General features: G+C 38.7%; 1 protein-coding gene across 4 annotated transcripts in view; it reads left to right on the forward strand.

Moving 5' to 3' along the window:
- The window catches only part of USP25 (ubiquitin specific peptidase 25), a 56632-nt gene extending 40539 nt beyond the window's left edge, over positions 1-16093 (forward strand). The window contains exons 17-26 of one of the 4 annotated variants that reach the window (XM_053386504.1): positions 590-790; positions 1495-1628; positions 3965-4078; positions 7356-7451; positions 10701-10879; positions 12273-12351; positions 12803-12882; positions 13880-14003; positions 14725-14920; positions 15475-16093. In XM_053386504.1, coding sequence (XP_053242479.1) covers positions 590-790; positions 1495-1628; positions 3965-4078; positions 7356-7451; positions 10701-10879; positions 12273-12351; positions 12803-12882; positions 13880-14003; positions 14725-14920; positions 15475-15647 — 1376 coding nt within the window. In that variant the 3' untranslated portion in view covers positions 15648-16093. The remainder of the gene's footprint in view (positions 1-589; positions 791-1494; positions 1629-3964; positions 4079-7355; positions 7452-10700; positions 10880-12272; positions 12352-12802; positions 12883-13879; positions 14004-14724; positions 14921-15474) is intronic. The other 3 variants (XM_053386505.1, XM_053386506.1, XM_053386507.1) reach the window with 3 other exon arrangements.
- Positions 16094-16787: the final 694 nt, after the last annotated feature.

Raw genomic sequence — 16787 nt, forward strand, 5'->3', positions numbered from 1 at the left:
TTCTTGAGTTTTAACAGGCCTACTATAAAGTAAATACCAAAGGAAATGACAAGGGATTTTTAGTTTAAGGAGATTTAAGATTTAAGGAGGGGTGTTGGAAACTTCCCACGTCCATCTGCAATTCTCTTCTTTCCCACCACTTTTATCCACCTGACCGGCAAATAAACCTAAGCACCATCAGCTGGGATAAAAGTAGCTGGAGAAAATCAGGTTGCAGAGGAGAAGGTGAAGGGGGCACAGGGAACAGGGGACTACAGTAAGAAGCTTAAGTACCCCATTTCCTGCCAGATGGTTTTTCCTCTTGCTGTTTTACATGCCAGTAAATACAGGGTTGGCTCTCTCATCTAACTAATAGCGTGATAATAAATGATAGCACAGTTGCATTGCTGTAAAAGGTACAATGATGCAACTTTTTAGTGCCCTCCCCCCATTTTTTAAACAAGGAGCTGAAACTTATTTTACTAAAGATCCTGAGCTAACTCCTTTGTGAAACTGATTGAAATACTTGGCTTTAAATGTTTTGTAAAATAATTTGTGCACACTTTCATGGTTTTATTTGATGCATGAAACACATCATATTCTGTTACAGAGGAATTCAACAAGGAAACCGGGCTTATGGTTGTTGGAATGGAAACGTTACCTCCTGATCTAAGAGATTATGTCAAAGAAGACAATAAGCGTTTTGAAAAAGAGCTGGAAGATTGGGATGCACAGATTGCTCTGAAAGCACAACAGGACAAAACATTAATATCCCCAACACCCGGGGTGCCTATGCCTTCCACTACCCCAGGTCAGTAAAGAAAGCAGCTTCTGTAAGGCTTTCTCTTCTGTTAGGGGGTTAAATTGTTGATTATTCAAGACCTGCAAAGGGACTACAGCTCATAAGCAACCAGCAACTCCCCAGACCTGTAGATGGAAGGAAAGCAGACACATCAGTTGGACAATGAGCAAACAGACAAATGTAGATAAAGGCATTTAATTATTTAGCAAGAAAAATTAACAAACACCCTTCTCACACACCGTAAAGAGCTTAAAAACCTCTCACAAGGTTGGTAAATTTAAAAGCTACTTTAAATGTACACTTCCCTTTCTCCTCCCTGCAAATAGAATCAGAGAGTGAGAGCATACATATACCTGTTAAACAAAGAATGTCCAGTGCAAGAGTCCTAAACAGTTCTAGAAGTGTCCCCAGTTATCAAGATGTATTGCTGCTGTTTATTGCCTCTTTTCAGTAGCTGCTTAAGCTTCTGTTGTGAGAGGTAAACATCATGCTGATAACATTAATGTAGGATATCATTCCTTTTCGTTTTTGTCAAGTTTGCAATACAGTTAATCATACAGTTAGTGTTGACCCATTGAAAGCAGTAAACTAAACCTAACCAGAAAATAGTGGACTTAAGTAACATTGTACCTAATTGTAACATTGTAACGTGATATATTGTGCATGTATTTATAACACATAATATTTACCTCTCCCCCTTCCCACCACTCAAGGAGAAGAACCTGAATATTTGGAACAACCCTCAAGGACTGATGTCTCAAAGCAATTGAAAGAAGATTCTGTACGAGCAATCACAAAAGCATTCACTGAACAAGAGGATAAGAATCCTGAAGCTATTATGCATTTGGTAAGGAAAGGCAAAATATCTTCCTCCTTTATATGCAAAAGATTTATCATATTTATACCTGACTTTGGTAAACTGCTTAGCGGTTTTATTTACAATTAAGTAAGTCATAGAGAAACTTTGTTAAATAAGACTGTACTCCTGTACCCATTTGTCTAACAATTAGGATTTAGCTAAAGGTCTTTGTGTTCACTCTTCTCTCCGAAAAGTTTCAGTGTTGTGATACATTGTGCATATTACACAATGGGGTCCATCCCTTATATGTTCTGTGTTGAAAGTGTGTTCCATTTCAGGAGATGAGTGCTTTATCCGCAGAAGCCTGTGCAAATTACTTTTACAGAAGGAAATGTGGTGATATCAGGGGAAACTGTTACACATCAATAAGTTTTAAGTGTCATCAAAACATTTCTTCCACTTTCTGGAAAAAACAAGAAATTGCCTTATGTCTCCAAGTTTCACCCTGATTTTATTTGACTTGCGGTATAATTCATTACTTTTTAATGGAACACTTTCTTGCTTAGCAGTAAACCAATTATTTAACTGTTACACTTTCCATGCTCTCATATTTTAAGTATATTTACAATTTACTGAGGCCATAGCAATTTACATTTTCCTATGATCAAGAACATGGGTAGGCAAACTAAGGCCTGGGGACTGGATCCGGCCCAATCGACTTCTAAATCCAGCCTGCAGACGGTCCGGGAATCAGTGTGTTTTTACATGAGTAGAGTGTGTCCTTTTATTTAAAATGCATCTCTGGGTTATTTGTGGAGCATAGGAATTCGTTCATTTTTATTTTTTTTCAAAATATAGTCCGGCCTCCCACAAGGTCTGAGGGACAGTGGACTGGCCCCCTGCTTTAAAAGTTTGCAGACCCCTGATTAAGAAGCTTCTGAGACAGTGAAAAATACTGTCGTTTTGACTGACAAATTTCTGAAATTTTCCCAGTCAAGCATCCACCTCTGAACATCCATTTAAAATGATATCTTCAGTCCAAAAGGAATGTCATTTTGATGTTTCAGAACTTAAGAGGCGGCTGTTTTAACTTACGGTACAGCAATGTAAGGTCAATCTTGACAGCTCCTGCAGCTTCGCTGCTTGCTACATTATACACCAAGGCAACTTGTTTTTAATAAGTATATGCTTGTCCTGCTATAGACCGTGAGTGACTTGAAACGTAAATGTTTTTATGCAGACATGAATTTTGCATTTAGAGAAAATGTGTGTAGCTGTTTGTGAAGTGCAGCCTGCATTCATTTTGCTGCAAATAGGCAGCCAGAAATAAACACGCTTGTGGCACTTCACAAGTAACAGTTGTGTATACTTTTTTATGCTCTCGCCCCTCATTTGAAGGCTACCTTTGTAATAAGAAAAACTGTGTATAATCAAACTGTTTAAACTTCCTACATGGATTGGGTATTAATCCCGGGGCTATAATTCAGTTTAGATTTTAGATTTTGTTCCATGAACTCAGTGGGAATTTAATTGTCCAAAGTTTATGGGGAATAGAATAAGATGCAATATGTCCATATGGGGAAATCGGGCCCAAATCTTCATGCATCTTTTGTTGCCAGTTTACAGCTTGAATTGGGGCTTTCTCACCATTCAGTTTGAATTGGGTGTGGCTGTGCAGGTGCTAAACCTTGGAGACAGTCATGGGCTGGATGAGAGCAATTAAACTGTGATTGAATCCCTACAAAATAAAGACACTGTTAGGGGGCAGTTCCCATGTCTGGGAAGTGCGGAGATATCGTGAATCCAGTATAGCACCCCATTTATGAAACTCCTTACCTCTGGAGATATGATAAGTGTCAACAGTTGATCAGTTTCAGTGCCCTCTTAAAACACACCTGTTTCCCAGATCCTTTAAGACACCCTGAAACCCTTTCACCCAATAATTTCTATTTGACTTGTTTTCTCCTCGGCTATATTTTGTATTCTGCTGACAGTTGTGTATTATGTGGGTTTTAATTACAATTGTTAAATTGCTTTTACTGTATACTTTGCTGTGTAAAACACTCTAGGGATTTTGTGAAAAGCAGTATATAAATGAAAAAAATATATTATTTATAAATTACCTCACCTGATCATTTCCAGGCTAAGAAGAGAGAAAGCATTGAAATCTAAAGTTACCGAATAATAAGGCTGTCCATGTAAATGATTATAAAGTATATGTAACCTACTGTGTTGGCCTTAACTTTTAGCTGTAAACCGTTAACTTGCAATTATAAGAGCAGAGATTCTAAAAAATATTTATATATTTAAAAAGGAAAATAAGATTTTGCTAGTATTCTCAGAACAATCTAAAGCCTGTCATGTTTTCATTTCCCCCCTCACAGAATTCTGATAGTGCCCCAGATCCAACAGCTTCTAAACAGAAAGTTGTAGAGGTGGCGATTCCTGATGTAGGGACTTATGTGATTGAGTCAGAGGAGGGAGGTTATGACGATGAGGTACCACCTTCACCGTAATCACATATTTCTGCACCTTTCATGTGCTGCAGACAGCTGCCTGATGAGTGGTCTTTGGCATGCTTGCACATGGTTGCACTTACCTAAACACTTACCCAAGTCTCAGCTGATTTTTCTGCAGTTTGTCAAATCATCAAGAATTGATAGATGCTGCTTCTTTCTTGTTTTTGCACGGTGTGAAATAGATAAATTTGACGAAGATCATTTGTTCTGAGCCTTTTTAAGCATCATGTTTAGATTCTCCATAGTAACTGAAGACTAAGCAAGTAATTTTGGTGGCAGACCTGTGGCCCTCCAGATGTCACCAGACTACATCTCTCATCCCCGATCATGGACCATGCTGGCTGGGGATGATGGGAGTTGGAGTACAGCCACATCCAGTGGGCCACAGGTTAGCCATCACTGTTTTGATTTTTATAAAAATCCTGATTGGAAGTGCCCTGTGAGTTTGAGCCGCTCTTAGTATGAATAATCTATTGGGAATTTACTTAGCGCTGTGCACATGTTAAAAACAATACAGTTGCTGCTTGCGGGCCTACAATCTAAAAGACATGGCACAAAGGAAAGGTAGATTGGGAGGAAAGCAAGTGCATTCAGGTCCCAGTTCTTAAATGTTATGCAGTATTTTTAATGAGCAGCTTAAATGGAAAGAGTTCAGGGAGAGAAACTAAACTGGGAGCTGGTCTCGGCAGAGCTGATGGAGTAGCCCTGCAGTTCCCATTGAAAGGCCTAGAAACCAGTCCTCACTGTTTTATATGCCACAGTTTAAATGATGGGGATATTTAGTGACAGCTTCAGCTAACATGACCCCAGTGCATCCACAGAAGCACCGGGCAAGAACAGGCCCTGGCAGGCCCACATTCTGGGCCACCGTCACCTGGGTTTGTTTGTTTTTTTGTTTTTTGTTTTGCCTTTTGGATCCATAGGGCTACTAGTCAAGAGGGTGGCAAGTAGTCCTTTTAGATCCAAAGATTACAGTGGAAGTTCTCTGATGTGCCCACATGGGTATGTGTTTTCACAGTGCAGTCTTCCCTTTAATATACCTGGGCCCAGGTAGAGTGTGTGGGTTCAAATGTGGATCCCTATACACATTGACTATGTGAACTGCATTATTTGCAGAAGAATATCTAAATGCATGTTCCATTAAAAACTATGTAGTGTAGTCTCAAATCCACATTTGGATCCACATCCCTGTCTAAAAAATTGGCAAGCCTACACTTGCCTATGTTTGAGTGATCAGCATTCTTAAATAAAGTCTCAGTGGGAGCAATGTATATGTATATATTATACATACATACACACACACACACACACACACACACACGGAGAAACAATGGGGTAGAGGGGCGCCTTTATGTCTTACTCGTGGACTTACTGGAAATAACTGGCTTCCTTGTGTTGGAGACTAGATTCTGAACTAGGTAGCTCTGATCCCAGGGGATTTTTGCTGTGTCTTTATGATAGACTTTCGCCCAGTTAAAAAAACTTAGTTGATGAGTCACATGGATTTTAATTCATCAATCATAAATTAGAACATGAATAAACAAATGGAAAAAGCACCCATTATTTTTAAGACAGCATGTGTTACAGCAGGTTGCAACATCATTTAATGTTCAGATATTGCAACCTGAGAACATGGAGCTGAAACTTGGTATTATTGTGAATATATATTTGGACAAAGTTGTATGTGATTTCTACCATATAATTGCCAATAATAAAAATTAATATGTGAACTATCAATAGTCCTTGACATAGAAATAACAGTGGGGAAGAGAGCAGTATTAAACATATATATGTGCTTTTAGTCTACTGCTTTAGCATAGGGCCTGAAGTCTCTTTAGAAAAGGCCTCCAAGTGCCTTTTCATACAGGCCCCTTCCAAAACCACATGCCTCCCTGAAATGATTGCAATACTGGTTTGACTTGAAAAAAATAACTTGTGACATACAGTGATCTTTGCATGAAATACGTGTGCTCATGCCTTGGAAGCGCGAATAGGTGGGTCACTTGATAAATCTGTAACAAAGGACAGTGTTTTCTTTCCATTCATCTGTGAAAACGTGGATTTGCAAAAATAACGTCTTCTTCCCCCTTCCCCTTTTGACTGCAAGCCTCTGCTGTTGCAGTCCCTTTCATGAACAGAAAGAAACCCTGCTGTTGGCATTATGTATTCCCAGTTTGAAAATGTGAATGATTTTAGAGGGATTTCCCATTTTGCTTCTATCCGATTCTTCTAATAGCCATGTTCTGACTTCGCCTTTAGTTCTATAATGGAAGGCATGCATATTAAAAAAAATCTATCTGCACAAATAATTAATTTTATATTAATTTTACAGCAAAAGAATCCCTCCCTCAGCAACTACGATGTGACACAGACTATAGCCATGTCCTATAATGCATCAAAAATTAGAGAGACTCTAGATTATCATATACAATAAAAGTAAAATAGCACAATATCATAAATCAAACCATCCAAAAGATTTTATGTGCTGTAGGAAGTCTGCTGTTCATATGCGTGATAAAACAGTACAATTCCGCCATAAATTTGTCTGTGGCATTTTTCTTTTCTTTTTTACCCCTTGCCATTTTAGCTTATCTGTAAGTTTTTCATTTAAAGCAATCTGCCACACCTTTTGGTATCATGCTGTCAGAATTGCCACTTCCAAAATCTTGCAATTCCCAACCTGGCCACTACCAGTAAATACCCAATTGATGGTTTTCACCTTGAAATAAGTTCAAAATCAGGGCTGGCTCACTTGTCTTTTTTAGGCATTGGATGCTAATTTCACAGTTCTCTGCAAAGATGGAATGCCAAAATACAGAGACTTTGTTGCATTCCCACCTTAGGAAAGCGCCCTTAACTTTGTGTCCCTTCCAGTACCATATAGAAGAATTATGTCATTATGTTTAACTGAAAATAGACTACTTTGTACCTTACTGGAGAAGCTATAATCTCTTACATTAACTCAGTCTGTTAAAGCTTATCATCTTCAAGAGACTAAGTCTGCATGTACATGAAGCTTTGAACTCTTTTTTCCTCTTAAATGCCTTAAGTATTTCTTATTAATCTAGTGTTACTAGTTATATATTTACTACCTTGGAAATGGACAAGAATGTTGTGAATGCCACAAATTCAACGCTGAAATGCTTGCCATTGCAATGGGTGCATGCAGTTGCATGTGTATGTAAAGGCACATACTGAGTTGCGTTGTTGACACTTTTCTTCATTCAAAATATAAATGTTAAATCTCCTATAACAGGTCATGCTGACCCCGAACATGCAAGGTATTATCATGGCTATAGGTAAAGCCACGAATGTTTATGACAGGTGTGGGCCAGAAGCAGGGTTCTTTAAGGTACACCTAACACTTTCAACTTTCCTTTTTTCTTACTGTCTTTGTACTTGAATTCTAATTAAAAGTTGTCCTTTTCCTGGAGTTTTCATTTATTTCTACATTTAACTGTGTTCTCTCGAAAGAAAAAGCTAAGAATTAACACAGCACCATCCAATATTTTTGAAGGAATTCTTAATAATTTAATCAATAAAGCTTGTAAAGTGTAACATACCAGTGCTACAGTGGGCAGCACCTACTTAAGGAATACATTCAGTAGACTTTGCTCCAGTTTTGTGCACATATTAAGATTTATTACTTAAGTGCTGTTTATTTCAGTTGGTATTTTAAAAGTAAAAGTAGGCTTCGTGGTTGCCATACTAGTCTAGTAACCTCTTTGCAAAGAATAATGCATAGTTAGCACATCAATGCTACCTTAACCATGTGAAACAATTACGGCAACTAAGTTACACTGTTCCTAACAGGGCATGGCCATAAGTCATGCTCCCCACCTAGCTGCTTCCTCCTCCCTTTTGAAGAAGACATACTGATATAAATATTGTTCCCTGACCCTCATATTTTCTTTCTAGACAACACCATGCTTTACTGACAAATGGGTCAAGGATCTAAACTTTATTGCTTGGAGGCAGGTCATGATTTTCTTGTCATATATTGGTAGATTGCCACCTTTCCTGATATCAGGGGAAAGTAATGATCTGTATTTTGTTACTTAAGACATGCAATAATTAAAGGGGAAGGACAACTAACTAATAGAAGTTGGCCATATCATTGCAAAATCAATATTTTTGTCCTTTATAACTTGTCAGAATTTAAATTGCATTTGTTTTTTTAAGGAACCAAGATCTCAGGAATGATCTTAAGTACATTCCAAGATAAGTTAACTTAAGGAAGTTGTTCATAAATGGAAAGCTTCATGACTGATGCCTGTGAACTCAAAAAGCTTCTTTGGAAGGTTTGAGTAGGACTCTGGAACAGTGTGAAATCAGACATGGAGAGCTGCTAGAAGAGAGGAGAAACTTTTCTTCCACAACCTTGCAAAATTTAACATCCTAGAATCCAATCCATGCACTTCGTTTTAGAGATGCTCTACCATAGAAGCTAGGGACGTGAGTGGCACTGTGGTCTAAACCACTGAGTCTAGGGCTCGCTGATCAGAAGGTCGGTGGTTTGAATCCCCACAACGGGGTGAGCTCCCGTTGCTCGGTCCCTGCTCCTGCCAACCTAGCAGTTTGAAAGCACATCAAAGTGCAAGTAGATAAATAGGTACCGCTCCAGTGGGAAGGTAAACGGCGTTTCCGTGCTGCTCTGGTTCGCCGGAAGCGGCTTAGTCATGCTGGCCACATGACCCGGAAGGTCTCTGCAGCAAACACCAGCTCCCTTGGCCAGTAAAGTGAGATGAGCGCCTCAACCCCAGAGTCCTCTATGACTGGACTTAACTGTCAGGGGTCCCTTTACCTTCACCTTTACCATAGAAGCTACAAAGTAGAGCAGACTTCCCAAACCTTGTGCTCACCATATGTTTTGGGCTACAAGTCTGATCAGCTGTGGTAGTTGTAGTACAAAACTATCTGGGCGCACTGCATTGGAGAAGGCTAAGAAGTCAGTGAACAGCCTCAATTTAAATTGCTTTCTCTTTTGTATGTATCCTATATTTTTACTAAGTTCTGGCTCACATTTGACCTAAAGTATATTAAAGGAGGTGCACTAAACATTGCACACTTGCTGTTGAAATACAGCTGTAAGATGGAACTATAGCTTAGAGGAGGATAGTATTTTTCCATATTGCCTTTTCCCTGCTGTGTTTTCAATAAGATGTTGCCAACCTTGCTTGGATTCCAAGTCTGATTATCTGCAGGCCTAATAGATGTGTGTACATATTTTGTGTTTATACTTTCAAAAATCATGTTATATATAGGTATCTCAAAGCTACGTATAACGTTCCACTCACTTTTGAAATCTTTTAAAGGCGAGATCTAATACTTGTTTTGACAGTGTGCTTTTAGTACAAGAAATAAATTGCATGTGGATTTCATTAGTTACTTTATTTCATTAATAAGGACTTTCACTTGCAGTCGTATCTGTTTGGTTCTCCCATGTGGTAGCTTGTGAAAGAGATATTTTTAGATGGAGCAGTGTGGTGAGTAAACAGCGTCAGTCAGATAAACTGCATACTCTGTTATTGCAGTAGCATTCTGAGTTCTATGGATCACATGTCTAAGAAAATACAGAAATTGTGATATGTCCTGTTTATAAGCAGTAGTCTTCTTCAAAAGAATTATTTTGAAGGATTTAATATATTTTAAAATATTGCAAATATATGGGACGCAGGTGGCACTGTGAGTTAAACCACAGAGCCTAGGACTTGCCAATCAGAAGGTCAGCGGTTCGAATCCCTGGGATTGGGTGAGCTCCCATTGTTCGGTCCCAGCTCCTGCCAACCTAGCAGTTTGAAAGCACATCAAAGTGCAAATAGATAAATAGGTACCGCACCGGCAGGAAGGTAAACGGCGTTTCCATGCGCTGCTCTGGTTCACCAGAAGTGGCTTAGTCATGCTGGCCACATGACCTGGAAGCTGTCTGTGGACAAAAGCCGACTCCCTCGGCCAGTAAAGCGAGATGAGCGCCGCAACCCCAGAGTCGGTCACAACTGGACCTAATGGTCAGGGGTCCCTTTACCCTTTACCTTTATGACATTATTATCAAAGTGCTCTTGAATACTTTCTGCCCAGAGTTAATGCTGTCATTGCCCATTCTCACACTGAGAGTTGGGATTTGTTAAATACCATTAAAATGGAGCCTTGTGCTAATGTATAACTAGAGAGTGAGTTTTGTTGTTGATGGTTAATACAAGGAGGGTGGGGAAATAGCATGTATCCTAAGCCAGCCTATTAATTTTGAATGGGTCTACTCCAAGTAGCATTAAGTTTGATAGAGCCCTTTCATTTGATGGCTTGCTGCTTAAAATATTTTCTGTTTTCCTTTAGAAGCTGAACGTTTGCTTTATACTTACTACTGCAGCACTTTTGCCATATTGCTGAAATGATGTTTTAAGGTTTTATTTCTGTCTTCATCCAGGATAGTTTAAAGTGTCATTGGAAAAGAGAATAATGGCTTTGGAATTAAATATTCCTGTTTCTTATTAGTCATGCTGATATTTAAATTGTATAGAGCTTTTAACGTAGTTTACATTTTTCATTTAAAAAATCCTGTCCTGTTAAAAATGGCTGTCATTTTTTTAAAAAAAATGTTTAGGCAATAAAATTGGAATATGCACGATTACTCAAACTTGCCCAACAAGAGACGTCGCCTGAGTGTGATTACCGTTTGCATCATGCAATTGTATACTTCATCCAAAACCAGGCTCCAAACAAAATAATTGAGAGAACGTTGCTGGAACAGTTTGCAGATCACAATTTGAGTTTTGATGAAAGGTAATGTATGCATGTGTGTCTGGTCCAACATACTTCAAGCAAAGCTTCTGTAGAATGTTAGTTAGTTTGTTTGTTTGTTTTTGTTTTTAAAAGGAAATAAGGTATAAATTATTTAGCTTTCCTTCTGCAAATGCAGTTAAGCAGAATGAGAGTTTTTCAAAAAGAAACCTCCCGGTTCTATGAGAAAACACTAGATATGTAGCAAAAGTGTTATAGCTCCACCTTGTGACACTTAAAGATAGTTGCTGGCCTACACTTGAGCGAAACACGTCTGCACCGTAATCAACAGAAGAAACCAGAGAAAAGTACATGCTGTATATGTGATAATTTAAATGCATTCTAAGGCTGGCTTTGTCTAGTACAGCAAGTAACACTGCACCATGAAGGCTCCTAAAATGAGAGATTAATAACAAACTGAAGAATTAAAAAAGTGCCCAAAAAATGAAACCAAAGATGAGTCCCCCTGTGACCCTGCCATTTTTGTAGCAGTACTTTCAGGCAATGCATTAGACTACAGTACCTCGGGTTACATACGCTTCAGGTTACATTTGCTTCAGGTTACAGACTCCGCTAACCCTGAAATAGTACCTCGGGTTAATAACTTTGCTTCAGGATGAGAACAGAAATCGTGCTCCAGCAGCACGGCGGCAGCAGGAGGCCCCATTAGCTAAAGTGGTGCTTCAGGTTAAGCACAGTTTCAGGTTAAGAACAGACCTCCAGAACGAATTAAGCACTTAACCTGAGGTACCACTGTAGTCCATAAAGCCAAGCCATCTAAAATAAATCAGCCAGTCCTAATTGAAGTCACAGAAATAATATCTAGTCATTCAGTAGGTCTCAAACCTGAGAAGACATGCAAGATCCAGGTTAAGATACTATCTTCCAAGAAGGAAGAGGAGTGCTATGCCTTTTTAATTTTTTTAAAAATGGCAGTCTTACCAAACCTCCCATCTTCCTGCCCAATCTGCACGAACACAGGAACAGTCCCAATTCACTTTGCAACTGATACAAGGGGATGTTTTGCAACACATACTCACATGTACCCTAACCCTGAGAGGGCAGGCCCTCGTGAAGTAGGTGTCTGGAGAGCGGCAGCTTCCTCTTTTTGTCTAGAACAGGGGTCAGCAACCCGCGGTTCCGGAGCCGCATGTGGCTCTTTTACACCTTTGCCGCGGCTCCGGGGCGGATACTAGCGAGGGGAGGAAGCGCATTGTGTGCCCCGACACTCCCCACTGTTTTAAATGTCGCAATGGTTTTTTTTCTTCGGTCCAAGTGGCTCTTTTTGTCTTAAAGGTTGCAGACCCCTGGTCTAGAACAAAAGGTCACATTCCTGCTCTGAAATGGCTGCAAAGAAGGATTTAGAAAGTCAGTAACAACCTTTTCCTTTTTAAAGGTGCCGTAACATAATGAAAGTGGCCCGAGCCAAAATTGAAATGATAAAGCCAGATGAAGTAAAAATGGAAGATTATGAGGTCAGTATTGTCAGAAACATTTCCTCTTACTCATCCTAAGGTAAAATGAATGTGTGTGTGTGTGTGTGTGTGTGTGTGTGTGTTTTAATGTAAGTCCTGAAAAAGTCCTGAAAAAGGTGGTAAGTATTGAGCTCAAAAGCTGTGAATTTTCAGGGAAGTGTGGCCTTCACATTTGGATTTTAAATGGACTTGCAAGCAGTTTGCATGTAATAGGCAGTGACTGTGCAGAAATGGTGGGGAGTCAGAAAATTAGTCAGCGGACAGAGTGCATTGTTCTTAATGACATGTTGAATCTCCCTATCCAGAGTTACTCAAGATTTTCTCATTGGCATGGCCATCTAAAGGAGGCAATAAAGCATTTTGAACTCATAGTTTGACAGGACTGAAATTGGATGTTTAGTATTTCATCATAAAAAAACTTACGTACATATTTATTTATTTTTACATGCAGTGGTGGCACCAAGAGTACAGAAACTTCAGAGATACAACTGTGTACCTCATGGTGGGATTGGAATGTTTCCAGAACAAGAAGTAAGGGAATCTACCTCTTAAAATCTACAAAGTATTGCAGTGCATTTGCAATCAAATGGTTATATAGGCCCCATATGCGATAAATGATACAAATGTGTAAGGATGACTGGGCATGGAAATTCTTTTGTGGGTTGTGCAATCTGTACAATCTGTCCCCCTCGCAAAAATATTGTTACTGACATTAAAGTATCTATCTGTAACCCTTAAGGTCCTTAAGGTATTGTGGTCCTGAGCCTTTAAGGCTTTATAGGTCAAAACCAGCATTTTGAATTGGGCCCAGAAGTGCAGCCAGGCCAGGATTGGTGTTATATATACTTGCTCCACTGAGCAACCAGGTCTGCACTAGATTTGAATTTTGATTTTTATTTGAGACTCTATTTTTAAGCTGCTTTAAGAGCCTCTTGGCTCTCACATAAAGCAAGATATAAATATTATAAATGCATATGCATTCCACAATTAGCAGAATTGTCTTCATGCAGGCATTTCCATAACAGGAATAAATTGTTTCTATATTAAGCTGGTTTATCCGTGCCGTAGCTGCTACTGCCTTAACAGAACCATAGGATTGGGCTGGCCCCACTAAATATTTTCTTACATTGTAGACAATCTAAATATTTGGTGTTTGAGACAGGATTTGATACAGTATGTTTTTGAATTTAGATACAGTGGTACCTCAGGTTACATACGCTTCAGGTTACAAACGCTTCAGATTACAGACTCCGCTAACCCAGAAATAGTGCTTCAGGTAAATAAGTTTGCTTCAGGATGAGAACAGAAATCATGCTCTGGCAGCAGCAGGAGGCCCCATTAGCTAAAGTGGTGCTTCAGTTTAAGAACAGTTTCAGGTTAAGTACGGACCCCCGGAACGAATTAAGTACTTAACCTGAGGTACCACTGTACAATATTGTATGCCATTAAGAGACCATTTCAAGAATCTCATTAAAATGCCTTTCTAGTACTTTTTTTTTAAAAAAAATAAAATTCATTTTTATTGTAGTTTTAAGAATGCCCTGCTGTACCTTCTCTGTGCTTACCATAAGAACAAAGAACTTTTAGCAAAAGGCTCAAACAGAGGTCATGATGAAGAACTGATATCCCATTATAGAAGAGAATGTTTACTAGTAAGTGGAATCCAATTGTACAATGTTTTATTTTTTGAGGAAAAACTGCAGATTTCTTTTTTAAACATGTAGTCCTAATCAGTATCATAATTATATTTAGTTTCAGGTCTGTGGCTAAGGACTGTTCTCTGCTTTTAGTTATTCTTATGCATCATACTTTATGCATCATACTTTAGCATACATTAATGTGTGTCCTGTGCAGCTTGTTTCATAGGACAAGTGGGTGACATTTGCAGTGGTGAGCAACCTTGGTGCCATATGGCTTAGCAAAACCAGTTGTATCATGGAACGGATGTAAATGGGTTATTTTGTGATTCTGGAAAAAGACTGCCAGAATGCAAATTGAAGTACCAAGGATTTAAAAGAACTCGGTTCTAGGAGCTGTTCCAGTAAATGATATGTGATAGGAATTGCATATGGTTCCCATGAATATATTTGATGGAATGAAACTGCACAAACATTATTGTTAGCTTATATAAAAACATTGTTTCACATTTTCTAACACATAGGTAACCTCACTTGGCGTAAGTAGACTAACAGAAAAATACCACTGCATAAATCAGCAGTTACATGACATTTTAGAGATTGCACCATGCAAAAGTATTTGATTATATAGTTGCCCCTGGTTCTCAAATGCTTGGACTAGTAACTTGAACCTGTTACACACTATTACACAATATGAACACTAACAGTTTGATTTTTCTCTTTATGTTATACATAGAAATTAAATGAGTGTGCTGCAGCACAGTTTGAATCTGGAGATGATCGAGAAGTGAATAAAGGACTGGAAATTATGAATGATCTTATTGTTCCATGTTTGCCATTGTTACTGGTGGATGAAACAGAGGAAAAGGATATTGTTGCTGTAGAAGATATGAGAAATCGATGGTGTTCATACCTTGGACAAGAAATGGAGCGTATGTTATTTACAATTGTACTTTTATACATATACAGTAATAAGATGTGTTCCTAGGAACTCTGAGTAAGTTTGTTTCCGCATATCAGTTATAATCTAAGGTGCATCTCAACTTTAGATTGGTATGGTATGCCTGTATTGCTAAAGTTGGAAGAATGATATTGGAAGAGTAAACAAAATAAAAAAAGTTGGATGAAAGGAGAGAGTTCATCTGTTAGATTGTGATCAGTTTATTAATCTTTAAGCACATTTTGAGATGCATAGTTCAGAAATCTGCAAGATAGTGCCTTATTTACTATAAAAGCAATGCACATTCTTCATAGATTTTAATCCTAAAGTTACAGTGAGCTGTTTTTGTTGCTGCTGTTTAAGAGTAAATGTGGTTAAGAGAATAGCTAATGGCTAAGAGAGTGCAGGCTTCCTTTTCTCAAGTGGGACCATGAGAAGGAAAGGAAACCTTTAAATAATAAAAAATTGCACGCAAAGATAACTCACAGTTTAAGTTATTGGCCAGTTACAAACAGATAAATAAAAATATATGCATCTTCTTTACAGCCAACTTGCAAGAAAAGCTGACAGACTTCCTGCCAAAATTGCTAGATTGTTCTACAGAAATTAAAGGTTTCAACGACCCACCAAAGTTACCTTCATATTCCACCCATGAACTGTGCGAACGATTTGCCCGAATCATGTCATCACTCAGTCGAACTCCAGCTGACGGAAGATAAACTCTGAAGACCTTCCTTAAGCACACTGTATAAACTGTTTTTAGTTATTTAACCCTTGCCTTCCTGTCACAGGGTTTGCTTGTTGCTGCTATAGTTTTTAACTTTTCCATTTTAATAAATCGCAAGGAAAGAAAGAGACTGTACAGACATTAGCCAGACTGCAGGCAATAAAGCTGAGAATCGCATGACACTCAGTTTTTGTTATCAGCCAGAACTCATGCAACATTACAAGTCTGATTTATTACGGCAAATCTGCTTTTTGCCACCTACCTGTTACAGTATTACTTTGCTTATGTCTTACGATCCTTCACTTCATCAACAACAGCTTTCTGTTCAGTCTGGGCCATTCTGTGACTGCATCAATTTTAAAGTGACCATTGTAAAATACATGGTACCTGGTAGCTTGTAAATTACATCAAAGAATAAAAAAGTTTTATTTATGGCTATTTTGGTTGCAAATGAACTGTATGTTTGTGAATCATAGAGGTCTATTTTACATGAACAGTAAGGCTTAGTGAACTACTGTGGAGGGAGGAGAGTAAGTATTGACATGTTTTCATGTATAGTTTGGGGACTTGGAGTATGTCAGCATGCTGAAAGCTTCCCTGGGCTCTTGTGCTTCTTCATTTCTTACTTGTAGTGTTTATCGGCTCCTGCAATTTTCTGACATCATACATGCCATTTGGCAATTATTGCTGTAGAATGAAGCACCTGATGTTTATTTTGAGACTACATATATGACCCATATAGACAATACAGCAACTATGCAGACTAATAGACTAGGATAATGCTAATTGACCGGGAAGAGTGCTCTGATCTATAGATATTTCTGAAGTCTATGCTTCTTTGCTCAGTTTTTGACAGATATCTTTTGCATCCTGGCCCTCAGTTGGCACTTTAGGGCAAAGCACAGGCAGGTCCTAGGGAGAAGTGAACACTAGTGAATGTGGCTGGAGGAATATAATAACAGGTTTCTTTCTCTTGGGACAATGGGGGACAATTGCTTACTTTTATGTATTTTATTATGGAAAGCAGTGTCTGATACAAGTCAGACATTTAAGGTGGCATTTCCAACGATTCCATTTTGTAATGGTGCTGGATTGTGTGCTGCCTAGACACAAGGTACTGTGCTAGATAAGC

Source organism: Podarcis raffonei, chromosome 4 (genome assembly GCF_027172205.1).
Source record: "Podarcis raffonei isolate rPodRaf1 chromosome 4, rPodRaf1.pri, whole genome shotgun sequence".
Lineage (NCBI taxonomy): Eukaryota > Metazoa > Chordata > Lepidosauria > Squamata > Lacertidae > Podarcis > Podarcis raffonei.